General features: G+C 36.3%; 1 protein-coding gene across 1 annotated transcript in view; it reads left to right on the top strand.

Annotated features, from left to right (window-relative positions):
- LOC128864754 (uncharacterized) overlaps positions 1–24,928 on the top strand; it is a 260,399-nt gene that overhangs the window by 125,629 nt on the left and 109,842 nt on the right. Inside the window, exons 6-7 of the mRNA XM_054104510.1 lie at positions 1,037–1,174; positions 11,983–12,114. Coding sequence (XP_053960485.1) covers positions 1,037–1,174; positions 11,983–12,114 — 270 coding nt within the window. The remainder of the gene's footprint in view (positions 1–1,036; positions 1,175–11,982; positions 12,115–24,928) is intronic.

Below are 24,928 nucleotides of genomic sequence, written 5' to 3' on the forward strand. Positions count from 1 at the left end.
TTTGATTACATATCAAGGAAAGCGTTAGCGCCAAACAATTCGATAAATCAGGCTCCTGTATACTTATTTATATTACTAACTGTATGCTAAGTTTTAATAGGTCTTGATCATTCAAGAGTGATGATTTTTCACACTCATTAAATTGTACATATCTACTTACCAGCAAATTGCAAACGGTTCTGCTGTGTCATGCAAGCTTTGGTTGGTCAGTTTGGATTAGGTAAGCTTGGATTATAATGAGTTTTGATATATTATATTAGATGTATTCATAGTTATGCAAACTTATTGCTCTCTTTTAAAATTACCCACAATGAGCAGTAAAGCACTATCGGTCATGCGGTATTCTTTCGCAGACTCGGTTCATCTGGATTTTTAAAAATGTGGAAAAATACTTTTTTTTTAAATCGTAACTTTTACAGTTTTCAATGTATGAAGATGAAAAATAGTACATTCGAGCACGTTTTATTGGAGTTTAAGAATATGTATATACTTACTTGTGGTGCCCGTTGGAGAATAGTGGCCAAAAAATTGCATCACATCGAAAAAAACGTGGAAAATTGCACAAATCAGAGCTTTTTATTAAAAATTTCTTTTGAACGTCAATCGTTCCATCTTAGAATTATATACATTCATAACGTACATACACTCTCCTTATCAAGACCATGTTGAAATAAAAAGTCGGTTGATAAATGGGTTAGTTATGTATTTTTACATCATCAAAAAACCATAAATCGGGTTTTTAACAATAAATAAAAAAATGAGGGTGTTTTGAATTTTCTAAGCACAGTTTTGGGTTGTACTGAACTTTACCTAAAACGTGAAGAGTTCTTTCAATTTTTTTTATTTTGTTGCAACGTGTTATTATTATTACCATTTCATATTTTGTCACCAGTGACGAAGAGCAAATACAGATAGCTTCTAACTTTTTTAATTATTTCAATATTAGAGCTTGAGCCACTATAAACAAATATTTGAAAACCCCATTTTCTTTTCAAAATCTATATATTTATTTGCTATTCGCTTTTTGTTCTTCTAGTCCGAACTCAGCAAATTAGACTGTCTGACCGCGTCACAATATGCACAAATCCTTTGTCGGCTGGAGAAGAAACTGGCGAAGCAGATTGGACCAGAGGAATTTCTGCAATGTAGTAGTAATGTGCTGCTGGACAAGCAGGTGAGCTTTGAAAAATATTATATATATTACATATATATTAGTACTAATATAGGTATACTCGTACCTCGGCGGCCGCCGTAGCCAGTATAATAAATAGTATTAAGTGAAGATAAGTAAGAAGTAGTTAACGTTTTTTCGACGATAAAATTAAAATAGTGATAACTATCCTTATGCAAATGGTTTACAGGATTTTGTGTTTCGTTAATAATTAGATACCTACCCAGAAATGGAATAAGGGTTCACATGCCTGTCCAACTGTTTCCAAAAAATTTCGTTTTCTCTCGAAGTTTAGGCCTAACAGAAAAAAAAATTTTTTTTTTGGGGGTGAGGAATGCCTTCGCACTTACAGCTACCGTCGTCTACTGCATCGAGTGTTGTGGCCGTTAAAACAATCCCTTCCTGGGGGACACCTTCACCTGAACTAATTTCTGCATTCTATTCACCTACGTCTGGGTCCACCATATTTGTAGCCAACTTTCATGCTATAGGCTTGTCTTCTTGTGTCTCTATTTGTGCGGCTTCGCTTCGTTGCACTGTGTCAAGGACTGCATTTTTTTCTCGATTTATCTCTTTACTGCATTCCAGCTGTCCTCGTGTTCGTGTTGCTGATTATTTTGCTTAGCGCGATGTCGCCATTCTGCTCCCTCAGAGCACCTCCTTCCACGAGCCATCTTTCACAATTAAGAAACATGTGTTCACCATCATCGCTCGTATATGCCATTGTGATCGCTTACCTTGCCCATGAGGTATAGGCATCTTCGGAAGTATACGTGACCCAAGAGGAACTGAGTTAAGAAGTAATTCACCTCCCGGAAGTTTCTTTGGACCCATTTGCCTATTGGTGGAATAAGTTTCGCCGCCCATCTGCCACTCGGTTCAATGTCATCGGCTTTGCCACCTTAGCATGACGTGTTTCTTCTTGGAGTCTAATGCATCCATTCAATCTGGGCCAAGTGGTCGATGAGTATCTCCACGCTGATCACAAAGACTGTAACGCCAGAGACAGTGCGGTACGCTGAGCCAAATTTGAGTGCCGCTGTTCGTTTCACAGCCAAAACTAAATGCAGTCAAAGCTTTACTGTTACATTCGATACACATTAATATTAAAGTTTTCTTCAGGGTCTGGTCTATATTTTCAGCAAATACTTCTTTATACACTAGTGCTCACTTTAATTTTTACAAAGTAGGTAGATGAAATGGTTGAAGTACCACTCTGACACTCGCCAAGTAGCACTAAAGCATCGTTTTTTTTACCATTAAGAGACCTCCAACCAGAACTATTGATATAACGGAGAAGGTTGATGGGATTAAGTTGGAGCACTGCCCATGATGTCAAAGATAAAAGCACGAAGTAACCTTAATTGTCTAGCTGCTAAGCACGAACATTTACAGAGAAAGTCTCTGAAACGTCCCCGCAGCTTCTGCAATGAGGTCCAAATAGTAAATCTAGATTTTCTGCATGAGCTCCAAATGTCTAATGATCGGTAAGCACAGCTACAATGTTGGAAATTGAATGCCGAGGAGTCTCCAAGACTATCTGCGTGCTGTGTATATAGTTCTGTGTCTGAGACCATAGGATTTCCTAATAGCACAAAAAGAAATGGAGCTTCATCTGGTATGTGCTTTCCTGAGAAACAAGTTTTGCAATTCCCCTTTAACGGCAGTAAGGGAGATCTCTGAGACCAATTGAATCGACGCCTTTTCATTTCATTTCCCTCTATGCTCCTACCTCCTGGAATCAAGATCAGAGAAATGTTACCTGCTGACCCAAGTTATTGGCTCTCCTCCTTAGTTGAATAGTTTAGATCTTTACCATGGCGTTGTCAGAGCCTTGATTGCGGCTTGACTATCGAAAAAACTGGTGATATCTTCCTCGCTCCTGTGTGTTATAAGCATTCTGCGTGCCTGGAGGATCGTCAACTTCTGCCTGAAAAATACAAGCAGTATTCGGAAATTTCACGGAAATAGATAAATAAACTGATTTAGAGAAACCCCTTGCTCCTACTTCCGCTCTCATCTTGGAGCCATCAGTTATGGCAGAGGTATTACCCTCGGTACAGATTCCCCCCTCGATCCAATCCTGCGTATTTGCAAAGATTGTCATGACACGACCTTCAAACTCTAATTTGCGGGTAAAGATATCAATACGAAGTTCAACGAAATACAGTATTAACTGCTCAAAAATGCTACCATGTCTCTAGAGAGATTGCCTTCAGAGGCCAACATCCTTTAACATAATTGCACTTTGAGCAGCAACTTTGTACAATGTCGACAGTATTTTTCACGGAATTTTATTTTTTTATAGTATATAATTGGCGCGTACACCCGTTTTGGGTGTTTGGATGTTTGAAGTAAAATTATCAGTAAAATATAAATCTATTATTAATCTCATCGTAGAAATGTAGAAATAAAAGTTCCAAGCTTTCCATAAAATTTAACAAATTTCAAAAATTTGTCAGTAAGTTTTTCGACATTTGAATGAGAATCTCCTAAAAACACATGGGTATACAGTTTTACGGCCTAATCAATTTTAGTCCAATAAAGTGTAAGCTTCAAATTGCTAAAAAACCGCGTTGATTTTTGACAATATTTTTGCATGCGATATTTAGCATTTTTTTTAGTATAAAATACTTCAAACACTCGACTCTCCAAAGGCCAATTCTCCGAGTAAAATCTTCGCCATTAGCCCAGAAATGATCCAAAGTATTATAAAAAATTCAGAAAAGAGTTCACTGGAAATGGTGTCCACCTTCTCGATTTTTTTGACGGTCATTGACCCAATAAGTTACATCATAACACAAAAACTTTTAAACGAAGGAAACCGAAATTGATGCATTTTTCACTAAATTATTCATACCATATTTCAAATGTGTCAAGAATAGATGGAGCACTGCCTATGTATAGAAGTAAGTGCAGGTATTAGGGCTGATTTTACTAAGGGAATGGCTTCCTTATGCACTTACATATGTACATATGAATATGTAAGTTTATTATTTTGATCAATTCCATAATTCTACTAAACAATAACATACCATATCTTTGGAAAATTGAATTTATGCAAATTTACGCACTAACACCTGCACTGGGTAAGAATTTGCATACCGCGCAAGAAAAAAAACAGATTCAATGACGAAAATACCTGCTGCAGAATTATATACTACGATTGCTCCAACTGCGAACACTGTTATATTATATTGCAAGGTAGTCGCCCCCGACAAAGTGGGGCAAAATTAATCACCCTCTCAGAAAATTTAGAATTTTCGCAAATGGAGTCGTACGTATATCAGACAAGCAATGGAGCACGCGCGAGGTAAAAATAAAGATTTCCATCACTCAAAATCATAAAAACGTTATTCAGAAATGAAATTGGATGATTATTTTTGTGCCACCTTGTATTAGGTCACATTCGAATTTCAATAATGCGTAAATGACCAAATTTAAAAATTACACTGTTTTAGCAAGTTTTAGAGTTACACAAAAAAACAGCCAAGACACGTAAATTTAGTTTTGGGTCGTAAATTACCGATCTGTATTCTCTTTTTCTGGATCAAGTAATTTTCTCAAAATAAATACATTGCCTATCAAGCGGTTTATAAATTATTTATGAAAGGGAAAACAAACGACACTCTGCTGGCAGATTTCAATTGGTCGTTTATAGCCGAAAAATAAAAGAGCAAATCTAATAAAATTATAAAGCAGTGAACGCAAAAGCTGTTTCTTATTCGAGAAAGGAAACACAAAATACGAAATACTTTATATACAAAAATTTGGCAAAAATAGTAAGTTAAAAGGGCCCAGAATTGGGAAAATTTACATTAGAATGAAAATGCACAGCCTTCTACTTCAGGTTTGAGTTTTGAAAAAATCATAGTTCGAAAGAGACTCAGACTTTTTTCATTAAAAAACAGTCGATAAATCTCTTGGAAGACAACGCAAAATCGATGCACCAGAACGGAATGTAGTACAAATCCGTAGTCTACGACTCAAAATTAAATTTACGCATCTCGGCTTTTTTGCGAGTCAATTGAAATATAATAATTCAAAAACAGGAAAAAAAAACCCAACGTTTACTAACTTTTCGCAAGAATCGCTTTGTTCCTGAATGGTTCACCCCATCTGTTAAATTAAGTCATAATTCCAAGCGCCCTTAAAACGCACCAGTTCAGTGCAGGTGGATTCCCGCAGGGTAATTCCCAAACTATTTGTGCAAATATGTGCCTTTAAATCAGTCCACATGACTGCATCCAATAATTATTTTGAATTCAACATGAAAAAGGTTCGATTTGTGCAATACGAGTACCTGAAACTTTCATGCGAATTTCACTGCCGCATTGATTGAATTTCTCTTTTGGAATTTACTTGCAGCTGCCACTTATTCAGAAATGCAAGAGTTGGGTAAATGAATGTATGGAATGAGAGGCTCAAAGAACTGTATGAATCATATTTTTTGCCATCAGACTATAAATTCAAGAAGACATAAATCTTGTCTAAAGAAGAGAATTCTTGCAATGACTTGTTAGAATAAATTATACGAAAATCGACTTTTGATACATTCTTCAAGAGAGTCTGACTGAAATTGACTGAGAAGGTATGCCATATTTCATTACACGATTACTTTGTGAGTGAGACAATATTTTGTCGATAAATCTATTTTGAAGCAAATGTGTTTCATAAAAGGAGGCCTTCCAAAAAAAAAGGTTTTGGTTTTCCCCAGCAACTTAAATTGGGTTTACCAAAACATTTAAAGCTTGAAATTTAAATTTCTCATAAAGTTTTTAAGATAATACTAAATAACAACTGTGTCTTAGAAACATAATGTTTTCAATATATTCAACATTTTACTGTCTAAAACGCGCTCCCATTTAATGTTTTCCAACAACTACAGCCAGCGTTCGGCGATTTAATATTTAAGAAAGGGCATCTGTTCTGAGCTACCTCAAGAGGAAAAAATTTATTTTAATAACCCTCTGTGTGGCAGCCAAAAACGAGAAAGCGATATAACAATTATGAAAAAGGAAGAACTGCAGAATATCTGAGCCTTTTTGTCTCTAAACGTCACAATTCTATGCATGGAAGTTTTCTTATTATCGCCTCAGGGTTTCGCCTGAGTTTCTTGCATTGATCAAGGAGAGTAAGTCCGATCAGTTTTCTCTCTGCAATGTCTGCGCGATTTGGGGTGAAATACTAGGCCACCATTTTTAAAGATTAATGCTCATTTAAACCAGTTTACGCACGGCTCGGTATTCGTCGTCTATTCTGCAGATGATCTAAGGCTACAAAACCTATTAATTTCAATAGTTGTGTTAGCCCTAACACGGGTCGTGCTGGGTTACTCAACACAGGTTAGGCTAGGAAAAGTAGCTGTGCTTCGAAGCAGTTAGAGGCCCTTTGTGATACCACCGGAACTATCATATCCTTACTCTACTTGGTACTCCCTAAGCCATTGCTTTTAAAAAGCTGGCTATTCTAGCTAATTTAAGATTCGGAACATCCGCAATGTTGTCCAGAAAAGCGAAACCGAGCAATCTTCTAGACATGCACCCGCATAGTAGGCGTTCGACAGTCTATTCGTCTTCTATATCCTGACATCTTCTGCAACAGTCATTGGATGGTGGCATTAATCTACTGGCATGTCTTCCTATTAGACAGTGTCCAGATAGAACACGTACTACGATTCTTAAATCCTTCCTACTTAATTTAAATAGGTGCATGCATCAGACTGAATTTGAGTATTGGCCAGAATTATGCTCGCTTGAAGGGCGAGGGTCAATAGCATCCTATTGGATTCAACTTTTGAAAACAAAACAACAACAAGTCTAATGACACATTCTTGATAGACAATTTACATCACTCTCATATATTATAGCGCTCTAACTTATCCTTTAAGTTAGATTAAGGTGGTTGCCATGAGGAAGAAGAGAGGCCCACTTTGGCGTGTAGCCCATTTTGATATAAATATATATAGTTGGCGCGTACACCCTTTTTTAGGGTGGTGTGCGTCTTGATGTTGTTCCATAAATGGAGGGACCTACAGTTTTAAGCCGACTCCGAACGGCAGATATTTTTATGAGGAGCTTTTTCATGGCAGAAATACACTCGGAGGTTTGCCATTGCCTGCCGAGGGGCGACCGCTATTAGAAAAAATGTTTTTCTTAATTTTGGTGTTTCACCGAGATTCGAACCAACGTTCTCTCTGTGAATTGCGAATGGTAGTCACGCACCAACCCATTCGGCTACGGCGGCCGCCCATTTTGATACCACTTTAAATATCGAACCTTGAAAAATTCTTGCCTTACTTTTCCTAATTTGAAAAAATCTGTACGTTATGTGGACCCAATTGCTGGGCATTGAGAGATCCTGCATAGTACTGGAAATAACTTCGATTATCCTCTTCCCCCTTTGAGTCAGTAGGGCGGGAAGAGGATAATCGAAGTTATTTTCTAGTACTATGCAGGATCTCTCAATGCCCAGCAATTCCAAATGGAAGATTATATCGAAATGAAAAAGTGGAATCGAGAGTGATATATTTAGTACTTCGGAAAACGGTCACTCACAAGCAAATACCTGGCATTCTCAGCTCTGCCGAAAAGCAAGATATTTTAATCCTACATTATTTCTTCTTTCATCTTCTGCAAAAATAAGTATTTTTTTGTTTTTGGATTTCGCACTCAGACGCAGATCAGATGACTTAATACCGTCTGTGAAGGTAAAGTTTCCTGTAACGGAGAGCTTACATAAAAGAAGTGCATTAGCGAAGTGAAAATTGTGACTTTCTTATATGTACGAGTATATGCAAATGTAGCTTAAAGCTAAAAAGCAAAATAGAAAGAAAATTCATCCAAAAAGAAAATTGCTTGGAAGTCCTCTACCACTTTAACCTCTAAATTCTCTGTTTCAAATGCAACACAACAACAAATCAGCAGATTTAGAAATTAAAGAGCATAATTTTTCATCTTTGCTGTGCTCGCTTATCCTGCTTAGTGGAGTTTGGCGCACAGCAGCAACAGGCACAGAAAATATTTCTGAAGAGGGGTGCCATTTGTTAAATTTTTTTTTAAATTAAATTGGAGACATAAATGAAATACTAAAAAATGGATAGCAAATCAAAGAGTTTTGAAAAAGCGCAACATAAAAAGTATTTGTGAAGAGCGTTGCCGCCTGTTTGAAAATTTTAAATAATTAAACTAAGAAAATGAATGACATATTACAAAACAGTTATCAAACCGAAGAGTTTCAAATAAGCTAAATATGAAAATTATTTTTCATGAAGGCTTGCCGCCTGTTTAAAAAATTTACTTCAATTTATTTAATAATATAAATGAAATATTACAATATAGGTGTCAAACTAAAATGGTTTATAGAGGCTTAGTATTTTAAATTTTTTGACCAGGACTTCCACTTGTTTGAAAAGTTTGGAAGTGAAACTTCTTAGGCGTCGATGGTCGAGCGAGAATGGAGAGTACAATTTCAAGGCCATGCAACGTTTTGGGCATTTTCGTTCCGCGAGAGAGAAAAAAGATAGAACGTAGAGGAAAAGGAGAGAGAGAGCTATACCTTATATATATTTGATGATGAGTTTTTGTTGAACAGTACAATAGTTGAAACTGTTTGGCACCACCCCGACTATTTCTCCCACAGACCAAAAGCCATTTATGACTGCCGTTAGTCTCCAGGCGTTCTGTCGTTTCATGATTAACAATATTGAGGATTGTTTGGGGTTGTAGGTGGGCCATAACGTTCTGCTGATTTTGCATTTCGTCTGGTCTCTCCATCTACAATCTGCAATTCGAAGGTATTTTCGGGAAATTGCATTCTTGACCGCACCTAGTGGAGTGAATACTGGTACTGCAAGAGCGCTATTCATGGCAGATCCCCTTCTTGCCAGTTCATCCGCTTTTTCATTACCTTCGATGGTCCGATGTCCCGGGACCCAGATTAAAGTAACTTCATGGTTTTCGCTCAAGGTGGTGAGGCTATTCCTGCTTTGCTCCACCACTTTAGAGGTTGTTGTAACTGAACCCAGTGCCTGGATTGCAGCTTGGCTATCCGAGAGAATAGCGATATTACCCTTAAAAGAGGGATCTGCGATTAGTAGCCTACAAGCTTCCCCAATTGCCAGTACTTCCGCCTGAAAGACACTGCAAGCATTAGGGAGACGCACAGATCTTTCAATTTTAAAGTCTATGAGAATATATACCAGCTCCAACACCACAATCCATTTTACTGTCATCTGTATAGACTGTAGTGTCGAACTTGTTTAGTAAGAATCCCTTATTCCATTCTTTCCGAGATGGAAAGATATTGACAAAATTTCTGCTGAATGTCACCGTCGGGACGATGTAGTCCTATTCAGTCCTATTCGAGGTATACTGGGTTTGTCGCAGTAATGGACTAGCATGGCCATGAGCTGTTTCCTTCCAGCGACCCGCTTCATTTAACCTAAATGCACTCATTGTTGCCATCTTCTTGATATGTAGATCTACCGGAATAACGTGTGTCAGAGCGTTCAGGGCCTCCCTAGGACATGGTCTGATCGTACCGACTGTTATTGCACAGGCTGATCTTTGTATTCTGCTAAGTAATTTGATGTTGTATTCTCTCTCTAGAGCTTTCTACCAAACTACAGAGCCATACGTTAAAATTGGTCGTATAACCGCCTTATACAACCATAATGTATACTTGGATTGAAGACCCCATCTTCTTCCCAGCATACGTTTACAGGCATATAAAGCGATTTCTGCTCTCTTTACCCGTTCTGCAATGTTTAATTTGCAGCTAAGTTTGTAGTCTAGAATTACCCCTAAGTACTTTGCACTGGGTGAAAGTGAGAGGGTTTGTCCGTTAATGCTTGGTAGAGTAAAAATTGGTACCTTATATCTGGTCGTGAGTTCTGTTTTACGCGCGTTTAAACTTAGGCCACAGTCTGTAGCCCAAGAGTTAAGCTCGCCCAGCGCCCTTTGAATGAGCCCACTGATCGTATTGGGACACAGTCCTGATGCCAGTAACACCACATCATCAGCGTACGCGACCACTTTTACCCCTCCTCCATTAAGTTTTGTTAAGATTTTACTAATAACACATAACCAGAGGAGTGGAGATAATACTCCCCTCTGTGGAGTGCCCCTGTGGACTCATTTTGTTATGTTGATAGCTGCCACTTGTAAAAAATTTGATTGCATTAAATTGAGGAAAAATTATAATGTGAGCTTCAAATGAAAGGTTTTTGAGAAATCCCTGATTTCTAAATATTTTTCAATAGGGCTGCCACCTATTTACTACCAAAAAGTCAAAACTACAAATATTTAAATTTATGGTAATACTGCTACTTGGGTCTCAAACGAAAGTTTTTGTTTTGTATCTAAATTTATCCAAACGCCAAACATCTAAAAAATGGAAATGAAGAAAAACTGTTTCATTCAGAAATTTGTATACCTTCAAATTTTTTACGGAGAGTTTTTAGTAACTCAGAAATTTGGTTAATTCAGAGTGAGAGTAAAAATCTCAAAGTTTCATATCAAGAAAATAGTACTCCAATCGATTTTGGTTGTTTGAAAATTACAATAATTTGATGATTTTTTGACACATTTTGGCGATTAAGTTTATACTTTTATACTTTTTGCAATTTATGTTTGAAAAAAAAAGACTATGAAAATTGTAGCATTATGCGCGTGCTTATTAGCGCAATTTACATATTTTGAAACTTCACTTTATAAGTTATAGATATGTGCAAATTAATGGGAGTTACCAGTACACAAGAATAAAACAAATTTTTCCCGCAACTGAAAAACCCTATTCAATTGAGCAACACAGTCCCCAATTATCTCTTCAACTTCTCTTTTCGAATAACTACGGAACTTTGTGTGCACCATGCAGCATAGTTACCCACACACACACACTTTGTTTTTTTTGGATGCGGATTACCCAATATTACGCAAGCTCCTTTGCTTTACCTACAACTACTAGCAAACTCCTTGCTATGTGTAAACGGGTGTGTACGTTTTTGTAATCGCACACAGAACCTTTCACCAAACGCAATTAATAACTCTTTTAGGTCTTTATCTTTCAGCAACTGGTGCGCAAGGGGACTCGTATGTGCATGTACGTCTGCGTTGCTGAAAGGAAAATTTAATTAAAAGCGGCAATGTAAATTTAAGACTGCTTACGTAATTCGCAACCAATCAGAAATGCATTTGAGTCCGACTACAGTGCCTTATCTGTTGCTCTCGTATTTATTTGAATTTATTTATATTTTTTTAATTAATATACATTTTTTTCTTATTCTGTATAATTCGAATGCAATCTGATTAAAGTGGCGGCCGCCTCCTTTCGAACGCAACAGATACATCCCCAATACACTTTTTAATTAAAAGAATTACAAATTTATAACCGTTCGTTGTCACTTCATTTCAATTCACATACGAATATGGACCAACACGTTACACACACACACACATACGCACAGGAAGAGTAAGACCGCCAATTCGCAATGAAAGGCTGCTTTTGGTGTTTGCAGTGCGGTGTAACTTTGTTGTCTGCTTGTTTGGCACGTGCGTCTGTGTGTATGCGTTCAAGTGAGTTCAAGTCGGAGTCAGCATCGTCATCGGATTCAGTGAATCAGAGTCAGAGAGCGTGTAAAATGAACTTATTTGCTATTCTTCTTTACAATGCCTTTTCCGGTATTATGGTGCTTCATGGCTGCCTATTTTCATTCTACTTATACATTTGTACATACGTACATAAGTTTATGTATTTGCACATTTTTATTCCGTGTATGCTTTCTTTCTTTTGCACTTTTTGATGCTATGCAGAAAAAATGGGACCAACCGAGCACGTCAGGCGGTCCGCCCGGTGTACAGGATCCGAAGAAAACGTGCAATTTGGAAACGTATCTGGACTGGTCGGCACGTTTGCGCCTATTCGTGTGCAATGAAATATTACAGGTAAGTCACTTGCCCATTATAAGTAGTTGAAAGAAATAAAAGCTGGCAGTAAAGATGGTAAGTTTCGAAACTATAGACAAAACGGGATTCTGTAATGATAAATAGAAGGGGGGTTTTTATTAAGTATTCGGAAATTTAAAATAGAAAACTTACCATAGCGTATATTTCTTGTACACTTTAGTGGAAATGAAGGCAAGGAAAGAAATGTTTGGTCAAGTTCAGCCCTGTTTGTACCACAAACAGCGTTTATGAGTTATTGTAGTTGTAACAGCACAAAACATTTCTCTTAAATTTTTGGTGAACACTGCTGAGGCTGTACAGATACCAGTAGAAAGCCGGCGGTGGTGTATGTACAAGTGTATGAAGCGGGAATTCAGTGAATTCAAAGCTGCTTCATTGTTTCACCGGTCTTCACTCGTAATAGATTTAAATATTTCATAATTTTTTGTTTATCATCCACAATTTTAACTCTTATTTTTTATTTTCATGAGTTAAGTAATCAAAACTTATACTAAGCCTACTTATAACAAGGCATTTGTTTCCATTTGGCCACAAATAATACACTACACCGGCTACACTTGCCATATCTCAGCATCTTTTCACCCTTATATTCTGGAATACATTTTTCGTTCTAATACATTCTGTCAAAAAAGTACCGGAAATTGTTCAACAAAACTCACAATAACAAAATTTATTTTGTCGCCTTTGCTCCATGCGCAGCAATACCCATATGCCAGCGATTAGTCCAGTCATCAAAGCAACTTTTAAACGTGTTTGAAGAGATCTTCTTCAGCTCCTTCAGCGAGTTCTCCTTAATGGCCCCTATCGGCCGTAGAACCATTTGGAATGAACTCCGAGTGCGCTACACCATGATAATGAAAGAAAACGAGTAGCATTACTTTCACTTTGAACCGACTTTGTCGTGGTTTTTTGGGTTTCGGCTCAATGTGTCAAACTCATATACCCACGTTTCATCACCTGTTATGATGCGCTGGATAAACGTTGGATCCAAACTCACTTATTCACTTGCTCATGTATGTATTCAGCCACTGTCTTCCAATGAATTTTCTCAAAGAAATTCAACTCTCTTGGAATGAGTCAAGCAGCCACGCGTCTCATTCCCAATTGATATAAAATGTTGCGCATTGAATCGCAAACTACCTCCCTCAAACTTAAATGATGGTTTTCCAGCACCATTTCCTTGACTTTGTCGCCGTTTTCATCCGTTGAAGGGCGACCAAATCGGGGCAAATCTTCCACGACTTTTTGGGCCTCTGCGAAAGCCCTATACTACTCGTAGACCCTTGGTTTTGATAAATCACACTCGCCATAGACTTTCGGCAACATTTTCAACGATTCGGTACACGAAATCCCGTTCAAAACACAAAATTTAAGACAAGTTCTTTTTCGATATTTTTGTCCATAGTGAAAATCACAGAGCACACCTGCGGTTGACTGATATAGTTAAATGCCAATATTTCGACAGAATTTTTAGAGTCGTTCTACATTGCAAATCGGGCTGTCTTTAGTGAGTATTGTACTCGTATTTCAGCATTTTGTTTTCTGTGCCAATGTTGAGTGTACTTAAACCAAACTTTTTTAACCCTTCGACAAACTTTCACATACAGTATTGATCGCCAAGCTTTTTTGCAGCGCCTTAAATCCTATTTGAATCGAAGGTGCATTGTCACACTCTATGATGTTCAATCTGAACCTTTCTTCGCAACTTCTGGCGTACCAAAAGGTGGCATTCTGGGTTCATTGCTGTTTATTCTGTTTATGACATTCTTGCTTTTCATTCGGCACCTTTCTATTATACGCCGACGGTCTGAAGATTCATTCAGTCGTTAAGAATACCGCAGATGAAATTCCAATCCGAACTGGATCAATTATATTCCTGATTTTTGAGATCACATCTTTCATTAAATATGAAAAACTGCGCCCATGTTTCTTTTTGGAAGTCACGTAATTTATTGAAAACTCAATTCAACTTTTCTTGAGGTAACTTGCAATACCTTCAGGAATTTAAGGATCTGGGCGTTATTTTTGAAATTAAATTTTCATTCATCAGTCATATTAAATTCATCATTTCAAATGCTTTTCCTATGCTTGGTTTTGTGCGGCGTACTGTCACTGAATTTTCCGATCCGATAAAACTTATTTACACCACTTTTGTTAGCTCTCATCTGAAGTAACCTGCAATAATATGGCTCCCTTTCCATCAGTTCTATATTGATATGATTGCACTTCTGGGATCCTATATCTTCGTAAAGTGCACTGCTCAGTTTGAAATCGGTCGACATAAAGAAGTCAATATTATCTATAACTTTTATATTTTGTATTATCCAAGAAGGTCAACATAAAATTGCGTAACTTCAGCAATTTCTTAATAATAAAGGTTTATTTATTGTAAAAGAAACCCGGAGCTAGTAAGCTTTAGTATATAAATTTGGCTATACAAAAGGTGCTACAGTCCTTTGCACGACTCTTTTTGCTAAGTGTAATTTTCCCAGAAGAAGAGGAGAATTTTCTCAGATTCCGCTGCAGAGCAAGTGACAGTAATAGTGTGCAAGAAGAACCACATAAGTAAAAGCTGCTTTTTGACAAAAAGATAGAAAATATCAAAATTCAGTCTTCATTTGCTCATCTAAGATCATTTAATTAAAAAAAAAAAAACAAGTTTTTAAGTGATTTTCCTGAATAGTCGAAAAAAATTTACAAACGTACGAGGTGGCGTACAATTAATCACCCTATCGGAAATATCAAAATAAGGATTTCCATAACGCAAAATCATGTTTTTTTACTTAGTAAAGAGTAATTCAAAACCAAAATCATGATTGATGGTGGTGATGAAAATAATGAAATGATGAAATGAAATGATGATTAATTTTGCGCCACCTTGTTCAAGCGTCCGCGCAGGTTGCAAATGAACATATTTTCTTAGAGCCATGCCCAAGAATATTGTAATAAAAATCAACCAACACAGTGTAAAAATCCGGAATGTAAAGATACACACATTTCATGTGCTCCAAATGCATTATACACCTATCCATCGTTCGTGGAAAAGATTTCTTTTCGTGTCTTCACAAAGTATAAAAGTAAATTTTTCTTTAGTAGATTATTTGTTAACAATGAGTTAAAATTTTTTCTTAATTAAAATGAAATGTTCTTAATTATATTATTTAAATTTTATTGAAGAATATGCATATACAAGGTGGTATCATCCAAACAATTTTTTATTAAATAAAAATATGATTCTAACTATTGGAAATATTTATTTTGATCTCGCCCAAGGTGGCGCTAATTAATCATCCAAACAATTTTTTATTAAATAAAAATATGATTCTAACTATTGGAAATATTTATTTTGATCTCGCGCGCGCTTCGTTGTTTATCTGCTCGCATTCTGCAGCTGCCTGGTTGACAAGTGCCAAATATGATTGGCATATACAAAATTATAAATCTTCCGATAGGGAGCTTAATTTTGCACCACAAAATTTTGTTTTTATATATTTACCGTTAGTAGGGCTTTTAGCAAGGCTTTAAAAGGAAAAATGTCTATCATCAAAAGCGATGTTGGCCGGGAAGGATTCCTCAAGGGTTGATTTATTTACTCTAAAAATAAATTTGAAGCCATTTAATTATATACGAAAAACATTCCTGATTTCACTTTGCAGAACTATCTCAACCTTTGTAATCTGCAGTGCTTCTACTTAAGGCAATCAGAACTCGTCAAAACATTGTTCTACCTAAATATTCAAGTTCAACGGCATCTAAATTGCTCTTGTGCTGCCAGCTTATGAATTTCCATACCAACTTCCATTAAAAATAAATACAATCTATAGGATGCTTTCAAAAAATAGTTACAAATACAGCCCGTGAAAAACAACAACAAATCAACATTTTGACCTGTTTTGACTATTTGTTCTTGTTTTCTGCATGTGGATTACATTTGTATTAAATAGTTTTGTATTATAGCTCCTGGCGAAAAAAAAAAATATTGTATTGTAGTTCCAATTTTAAAATTTTATTGTGTACAAAAATTTTTTCAGAGATTCTAATTAAAAACCGGGAAACTATGTTGAAGATTTAGAAAATTTTTCTAATTAAAATGTACAAGTATATGTATTGTTTATGTTATTCTTTAACAGAATAAAAATTAAAATTAAAAAAAAAAAAACAAATTAATAAAAATAGGTGAAACTAATCAAAATGTTAAGTTCTATCGTTTTGGCGCGGCGTGTATCTTTGTTCACTAACCTTTTTTATTCTTTCCTCTGTTTTGCAGTAAAATTTTTCTTTTACTTATGCTCCACCTTTAATTTTCCTTCCTTAACATTTTTGATTTTTATAGTGTATTAGTGAAATTGACCCTCCGTTAGACACCCAGTGCTGACCAGACGTTTTTCGACTTTGGATGTAAATTTAACATATTTCTATTGCAGCTAACGACTTGGGCTTCCAGGTAGATTCCTAAAATTTAAATATCTATCGATTGATGGATACAACCTTTTAAAAAGGATCTTAGGACAGAACGAAAAAAATACTTTAAAAACTTACACCTTCGGTTGGGCACCTCGGTTCTTTGCAAATACAAAACATTGTCAATGCTATGGCATCACATGTTGCAAAAGAGAGCAAAGGTCCATCGACTTGTTGGCTGTTTTGAAGTGAAATGTGTGACCATTTGATCCCTGCAATCCACGCCTATGAATAATGGGCAATGGTTTTTTTTTTTTTTTTTGCTTCGCCTTTACAATCTTTGGTATAATGAACGATGGAAAGTAAATTAACGACTCTATTCTTTTTTGGTACTTAGCTGCTGATTGCACCAAGGTTTTCATGACAAGCAAACAATGAGGAAAGCACTGGGCGAGATTGGTGCTTTTATGATAGATTTCTGGTGGAATTAAGCTTTTATTGGAGAATCTGATGCTAACTAATGAAACGTTTTGTATTTGTTAGGAAGTTGATGAGCTCAGGTCAAGTGATACGAGGCGAAACTTTTTAACTACCTTGTCGAACACATTGGTCCTTGCAAACATAGAAAATTGTATGAATAAACCAGCCGTTATTTCTATTCACTACTCGTTTAGCTTTGGAATTATTTTTCAGATTTTCGTCTTTGTCTACCAGGATGCGAAAGGCTTCCTCGAAAAACTCGTTTCTATTGTAAATACATAGAGTTCTAGTCAGACCCGGGTGCCCAACGAAGGATTAAGTTTGAAAATGTTGCTTTTTATTATTTCTATGCTTGCTCAATGAAACGGCTCATGTCCTACTGCACCAATAAAGCAAATATATAAATAAATAAATAGTTATAAAAAAACTGCCTCACCTCTTCGAAAACTCATACAATTTTAGGTAATTGATTAACATCAACGAACATCTGTAAAGTGTTAATAAATTTCGGGATCAACATCCACAAAGTACTTCAACTGCGGTAGCACCGCACCAAATATTCTACGTATGTGTGCATGTTGTTGTATATTTGCATAAGTGAATGAGGTGAATTGACACAAACCTGTATTGTAGTGCACTTATTGGAGTACTCGTATGGCTGCATGAGTGAGGTTGTGTGCATGAAATCAGCTGGGAATACAGGTAAATTAACAGTTTCTACAATTTCCGTGCCTTTACGACTGATGAATGAGCTTAACATGGTCGTGTAGGCTAAAATGTTGCTTGGCATGGAAATGGTGGAAGGAAAATTTACTGATAGTCACAAGGCACAAACATCCATAAATTTGCTGCGTTACACGTACAAGCTTGTGCACATATGTGAGTACATATGTATGTATATATGTATGTATAAGTGTACTGTTCCGAGATGAGTTGATACAACTCTTGCCGTATTGCCTCTTGTATGGTTGTTGATGTGATGGCTTTAAATCAATTGTCGGTGCTCTGGTAGTCAGTGGCACTTTAAGCACTACTCGAGTGCTTTCAACAGAAACTCGGTACAACTACATTTACGTACATATACAGCCGTTGAAAAATACTTAAGAATGATACCCACTTGTCTCCATTTGTGCCTTTTTGCAATAAAATCACTTAAATATTTTGCATATTAGATTTTGTTTTATAAAATTGAAATGTTTTTAATCTGAGTCAGTATTTGACCAAAGAAAAACATACTTTTTTTAACAAGAGTTAGTGCAACTCAAAATCTTGGAGGAAAATACATAAAAACGAAACAAAATAATAGTGAAATCATAAAAAATGCAGGCAAAAGGGAAAAGTATACATTAATATTTTGTTGAAAATCCATTGGCTTTATTACTGCTGCACAGCGTCTTTGAATTGACAGTATGCAACGTTCAACCGGAATGGATTTTGGTAGAAAATGCAAAAGAAGTATTTTTATTAGGACACCTGAATATTTCCAACTCATTTGTGTCAATTTGACCCCATTTTAGAGAAAATAACACATTGATGTATCATTTTTGGAACATAAAAGCGACCACATGTAAAGTTCTAAAAGTACATCGAAAGTACATTTGGTCTTGGTCTTTTCATATAACTGATCCGAATTTGTGATATATTTTGCGTACTGAGTGCATTTTTACGTCCTTCCAAAGATCTTCTATTGGCTTTAAGTTGGCATTCAAAAATACTTGATCCAGAACACTGATCAAATGATCGTCGAAAGATTCATTTTTCACACGAGAAGTTTGCTTCGGATCTGTGTCTCGTCGAAATTTCCAAATCTTCGGTAAATTCTCTACCTCATAAAGTGGCATTACATTTTGAAGTATCTGAACGTACTTGACGGCATCCATATTATCTTCAATTTAATGAGTTCGCCCATCACCGTTCCACGAAAAGCAGCCCCAAATCACTTGTTAACCTCGTACGTGCTTCATGATTGGTAAGACGAGCGTAGGGTCGAATGCTAAACGAATTGGCCGTAGCACGTATTTTCTACCATCTGGAACAACTATATTCATTTCCGACATCGCTGAATAAAATACTTATATAACGCCGCTGACTTGGAGTCCAGGAAATGTACTCTCGACCAAACTCAATTTGGCATTATCGTTGCGATGCTGGCTTCTTCCGTGATAATTGATCGTGAAGCCCTGATTCTGCCAATCGAAACGCAACTGTTCTTTTCGTTATTGGCTTCTCCAGATGAATAAAGATTTTTCCATGGATGTCAGCAGCACTCGTCCAGGGATTCTCTTTTGACAATACAACGATCATCCTATTAATCTGGCTAGTAGTATTTCTTGCTTTAATTTTTCTGGGAACGATTTTGCCTGTTTTAACACATGGGTTGAAAAGTCCCGGGTCTAACAAATGTTGTTTGTTTTTGTGCAAAAATAGCTTTATTCATCAACGTAATTTCCATCAGGAACAACGCAGTCATTCCGGCGGCGTTCTAACATTTCAATACCACTTTTGTAGAACGATTTATCTTTTGCCTCAAAATACTCGTAGGCCTCAGTTTCAGCGATAACCTCTTCATTTTTTTAGGTCTGCTCACAGCCAGTAGTTACTGCCAAATCTGGCGAATACAGGGTCTTGGTCAAACTAAACAGTGAGCAAACGCGGCACCCACTTGAAACAGAGCTTTCTCATAGTCAAATGCTTATGCAAATTTAAAACAATACGTTCATCATATCCATATCCATCTTTATGATGTCAGCTAACTCACCCAAGTTCTCTTTTCGATAATTGAAAACGATTTTGTGGATTTTTTCACATTTTCTGGTGTTACTTTATTTGGGCGTCCACTGCATTGTGCATCATCGGTGTCTCTATGACCACGTTTGAAGCCAGCAAAGCATCATTTTATTGTTGTTTCTGATGGAGCGAAGTCCCCATAACACTTTTTATGCCATTGTCTCGCTTGAACGGTATTTGTCCCTGTTAAGAAGTATGAAATTAAAGAACGAAATCCTTTTTGATCCATTTTTTTGAAAATAACAAAACCAGCCTCACTCTTAGCATAATTTCGTAAGTTATTTAATGAATAGAATATCATTAAATTTTAACAGCTGTCTTTTTAAGATTAGTACTAACTAAAAAAGAGGTGAATGCAATAAAATTAGTGCTTTCTATGTGTCAGGCCTTAGAATTTCAGTCCATGTGTTATGCTCAGAAAAATATTGCAAAGCCTTAAACCATCGTTTTTGAAGCATTCAATTGTGATAAAATTTCACTGAAGGGTAATCCGGTCTCTGACTGCTTTTCGCAAAGTTGTGGTGCAATTTTTTCCATTCGACATTATTACATAAATCGTTTCAACTATAGTACAGTGCTGTATGAATACCCCAAATATATGATTTTTTATTTACTCTCCAGTTACAATACAAAACAAAACAGATTACAAAACTTCTGATGAATCCCGAATAGTTCCGTTCTACTATTAAAACCCAAAATATTAAAGTGCACTCCTCAAAGGAAATATATAAATAGAACGCATTCTCGTATATGCTCGTCAACGCTTTGTTCTTAAATACCTTTCAACGGCTGTATAACATACACATATGTAAATTTGGCTGTCGTGTGCTTTAAGCATCTTGGCTCTACCGAGCCATGAAAAATTGTTCGCTAGCTAACTCATTGTTACTTGGTGCTGGCGCTAAATGTACGGCAATATATAATTTTCATTTTCATGAAATTTAAATCAAATCAACGCTTTCTCACACCATACCGCGCTTCCAAGCGTAATACCGTAGCACAAGTCAAACCTAAAAGCATATAAACATATAGAAATTCGGTCAGTTGGTTGCAAAGCAATATGCCACAAGCTATGCCATGCATATACATGTCATGCAACACAAGCCGTTTTCCACTCTTGCACTTCTTACTTATGTAACTTTGGCTCCTTCCTAGTGCAGTGCTCATCAACATTTCGTCGCTTTCATCGGCCGACCCCTCTCAATCTGTTCCTCTTATTACTCTCTTACAGCTGATGCTTGTTCTTGTGCCACCACATAACACTATTTGTCTGCCCTAGTACCACATTTAACATTCCATATTCTGCAACTGGCCTTGTTGTAATGGAAAATTTAATTAAATCAGAGTGCTACACGTACGCGCATACATATAAGCGCACATACACATGCACATCTTCGCCCCAATCATGCACTCAAACACTCTGCCTCACTGACACAAACGTGCATGGCTGTAATGATGAAGAGTGTTAGCAGCCAGTGTATTCAACCTGTTTGTATCCATTTTACGCTGTCTTTGCCCGGCATTGTAACAAAACTACTCCTTTCCTCCACTTGTACCCACACATACATACATATTTACATGGTTGCTATATTTTATATGAGAGTGTGCACTTTAGCTACTTAATATGCTTTAGACTAAAATGGGGCAGGATTCATATGTGTGTTTAAAAATTTGTCGCTTGTTAGCTCGAATAAAAAATAATTCAATGAGGAAGCCAGAGTTTATAAACGTAGTTTACTTTTCTATTAACGACCTGTAAGTAAAAACCAACCAAAACATAAGGACGCATCCACAAGCAAAGGCACGAAATTGCACTTATTTACTCGCTAATCAGAGTGGCAGCATAAATATAAAGGGAAATATGTAGTGCAGGCAAAGAAATTGTCTTTGTTTTGCTTTCACTCACCTATTTATTGTGTTGGGGTATAAGTTCACAGCGTTTTTACGACTTTTATTTAAACAAAAACCAATAAGTTAATCAATTACACTAGTTTACGAGTTTTCACTTTCAAAAAAGGTCCTCGACCAAAAAGCGTTTTTTAGACTAATTTGAGGTCGCTGAAACCAAAAATGAATTTTATTTATTTTTTTTTTTCAAAGAATGGTTTCCGAGATATTCCCAAAAAACCTGTTTTTTGGACAATAGTGCAGTTATTATCTGCAATCTCGAAAACAGTGCGCGCCATTTCTTTGAAGTGCATAAATTTCGAAAGGCACACATATAACCCACATGGCAATACATAATTCGTGTCAATGGAAGTCGTAGTTTTCGCAAAACAGCTGTTCAAAGTAAAAAAAAAGGCATTTTTGACGTTTTTTATTAAATGATCAAAGTTTATTAACTTTTTTCTGGAACAAAAAATTTTTTTATATCGACATAGGTTTTCTGAAAGACAATTTTGTCACCTACATTTTAAGCCTAAGTTTGTCTGAATTGACGAAAAATTGTAAAAGTTATGACCCATAAAGTCAACACGTGTGATTTTGCAGCTTTTGACTTGGCTATGTTTGAGGTCGAAAATACGCTTTTACTCTCAAACTTCTTCTTTTATGTTGCACGGAATCTTCACGAAGTTGCATCCAGCAGTAGTCGCTCATTATTCCTTCATCCCAAAAGCCCTCATAACGTTTTTCAATCGTAGCAATATCTTGATGAAATCGCTCGCCTTGATCATCACTTTCAGCCCCCAAATTCGGAGGAAAAAAATCCAAATGACTGTGAAGTAGGTGCATTTTTAACGGCATGCGAGCACCTGTTAACAAAAATAAAGTTAATTGTAAATTTTCCAATAATTTTCCAATCAATTTATATGATGAATATATTTTGGAGTATTTACGTTTTACAATACTAACCAATAGTTTTAAAGTATTTCATCATTTTATGAATCAATTGACGGTCGTTGTTGCTCCTGTTGTTTCCCAAGAATCCATGAACAACTTTTTAGAAAGTAAAGAAAGTAAATGGTGTCAATACGTCAATACGAAGCAAAGAAAAGAGTGGGTGGTTCAAGGGGATATGCCAAAGCCGAGAGTCAAGCCAAAGAAGATCATGATATGTGTATGGTGGGCCCGGGAGGGTAAGATGCACTGTGAAATGCTCGAAAAGAATTCCACGGTCACACATGACGATGCACATCGTGAAAACATACTCCTTCACCACCACGCCAGGCACCATGTTGCACAAGTCGTCAAAGCCGCACTCAAAGAGCAGGAATGAGAGGTCCTTCAGCATACGCCGTATTCACCGGACCTTACACCGACCGATTACCATCTTTTCCGCTCCTTGTCAAACCATTTGAAGAGCGTTACCTTCGATAACAACTTCTTTGATACCAGACAATGCGATTTCTAGCGAAACGGCATCAACAAATTGGTCGAGAGATGGGAAGAGGTTGTAAACAGCAGCAGTGAATATAGAATTGATTAACTTATTGACATAATTATTGTTTTTACTTAAATAAAAGTCTTCGGTAAAAATTTCTACGAACTTATTCCCTATCCTTGTATATACAGGTAGATGTAACTGCATGCCTACACACCTACAAATATTTACTGCAGTGCGATTGCAGAGGCTGCTGGATTGGAGAGCAATGATATGCATGTAAATAAGTAAATATGTAAAGTGCATAAGTAAGTATTTGTATGTATACACAAATTTATAAACAATGCACAAACAGCAAACCTTCCTAGTCGAGATTGTGCCTTGCCAAATAAGCCAAATTGAGTTGGAATGCTGTAAAACCAATTGAGAAATCAATACAGCCAAATAGACAAATCATTTCAATTGCCATGGCCAGATAGCTTCGAGTGAATATTGCAGAGTAATTTGCGAAATACTCACACGGCATTTGTGAGCAAGTGTGAACATTTGAGTATAGATAGATGGTATAAGTAAATGACATATGTACAAGGTGGCGCAAAATTCATCGACCTATCGGAAGATTTATAATTTTTGCGTTAATTGCGTTGCACTTCAATTCTGTTTGACACTTGGGTACTAGCGAAGCAATGGAGCGGGTAGAATTTAATATAAAGATTTCCATTACACAAAATCATTTTTTTTTATTTAGTAAAAAAGTTATTCAAAAACGAAATCGGACGATTAATTTTGTGCCACCTTGTTTATAGAATACTTGCAGCATACAAAATCGCTTTGAAGTCACGTTCAGTAGGAGAATGTATGTAAATATATGTGCTCTAGGAGGTATTTCAGTGTATCTACACAATAACGGATTTCACAAACTCTAATGTCTATTTTGGAGGCACAGCAGTAATTAAGCCATTTACGCTCGATTGCTGTCTACTTAAGGAGCCCTAAGATGGCGCATTGCGGAACGGAAGTGCAAACATTTACGTATGTGCGTATGTATGTATGTGTGTAAGTGTATTATGTCATGAAACCTGATAACCGCAATACTAATTAGTAAGAGAAGCAAATAACAGCAGCAAGAGGATTATGCATGTATGTATGTAGTAGTGGGCAAACTGTAACACCCTTATATCTTCAAGATGTTGAAAAGTAATTTTAATAAGCTTCGAGTAATCACTTCAAAAATTATTTAGCAGTTTTCTTACGGCTCAGTCACAGTGCACGTATTAAGGAGAGCCTGGTTTATAAGGTCAAAAAAATCTATTTTTTTTTTCGTTTTAAGCGATTCCTAATATTTTTCAGAATATTCACACAAAGTTACAGAGCCTAATTCTCAATATTTCCGTAGATACAAAGCCAAAGGTAGGCGAGCGTTAGGTAGTTACGCTGTGACAGGACAGCTATAGTACAAACTTTATCTTCTTTTCTCGACTTTTCATTTTTATGATTTCTTTGAATTGACGTACATGAATGAAAAAAACCTAATGAACCTTTTGAAATGAATCATAGCTTGTTCCCTTCAGTATTAAATTCTCTTCTACTTGAACTAACAAAATAGATAAAAAAAAAATTGTTCAAGATTTTTATACCAAGTTGAAGTGAATTTTTTTTTTTATAGAAAGTCATTTTTTTCTTTAAAACCTCCAAAAAGTTGAAATTTTGGAATTTCTCTCAGTTTTCTTAATTCATCTAGAATAAAAAATCATGATAATTAGAAATCCATTTGAATTGTTTGCTTTAGATAATAATTACGAG

This window comes from Anastrepha ludens, chromosome 5 (genome assembly GCF_028408465.1).
Source record: "Anastrepha ludens isolate Willacy chromosome 5, idAnaLude1.1, whole genome shotgun sequence".
NCBI classification, from domain to species: domain Eukaryota; kingdom Metazoa; phylum Arthropoda; class Insecta; order Diptera; family Tephritidae; genus Anastrepha; species Anastrepha ludens.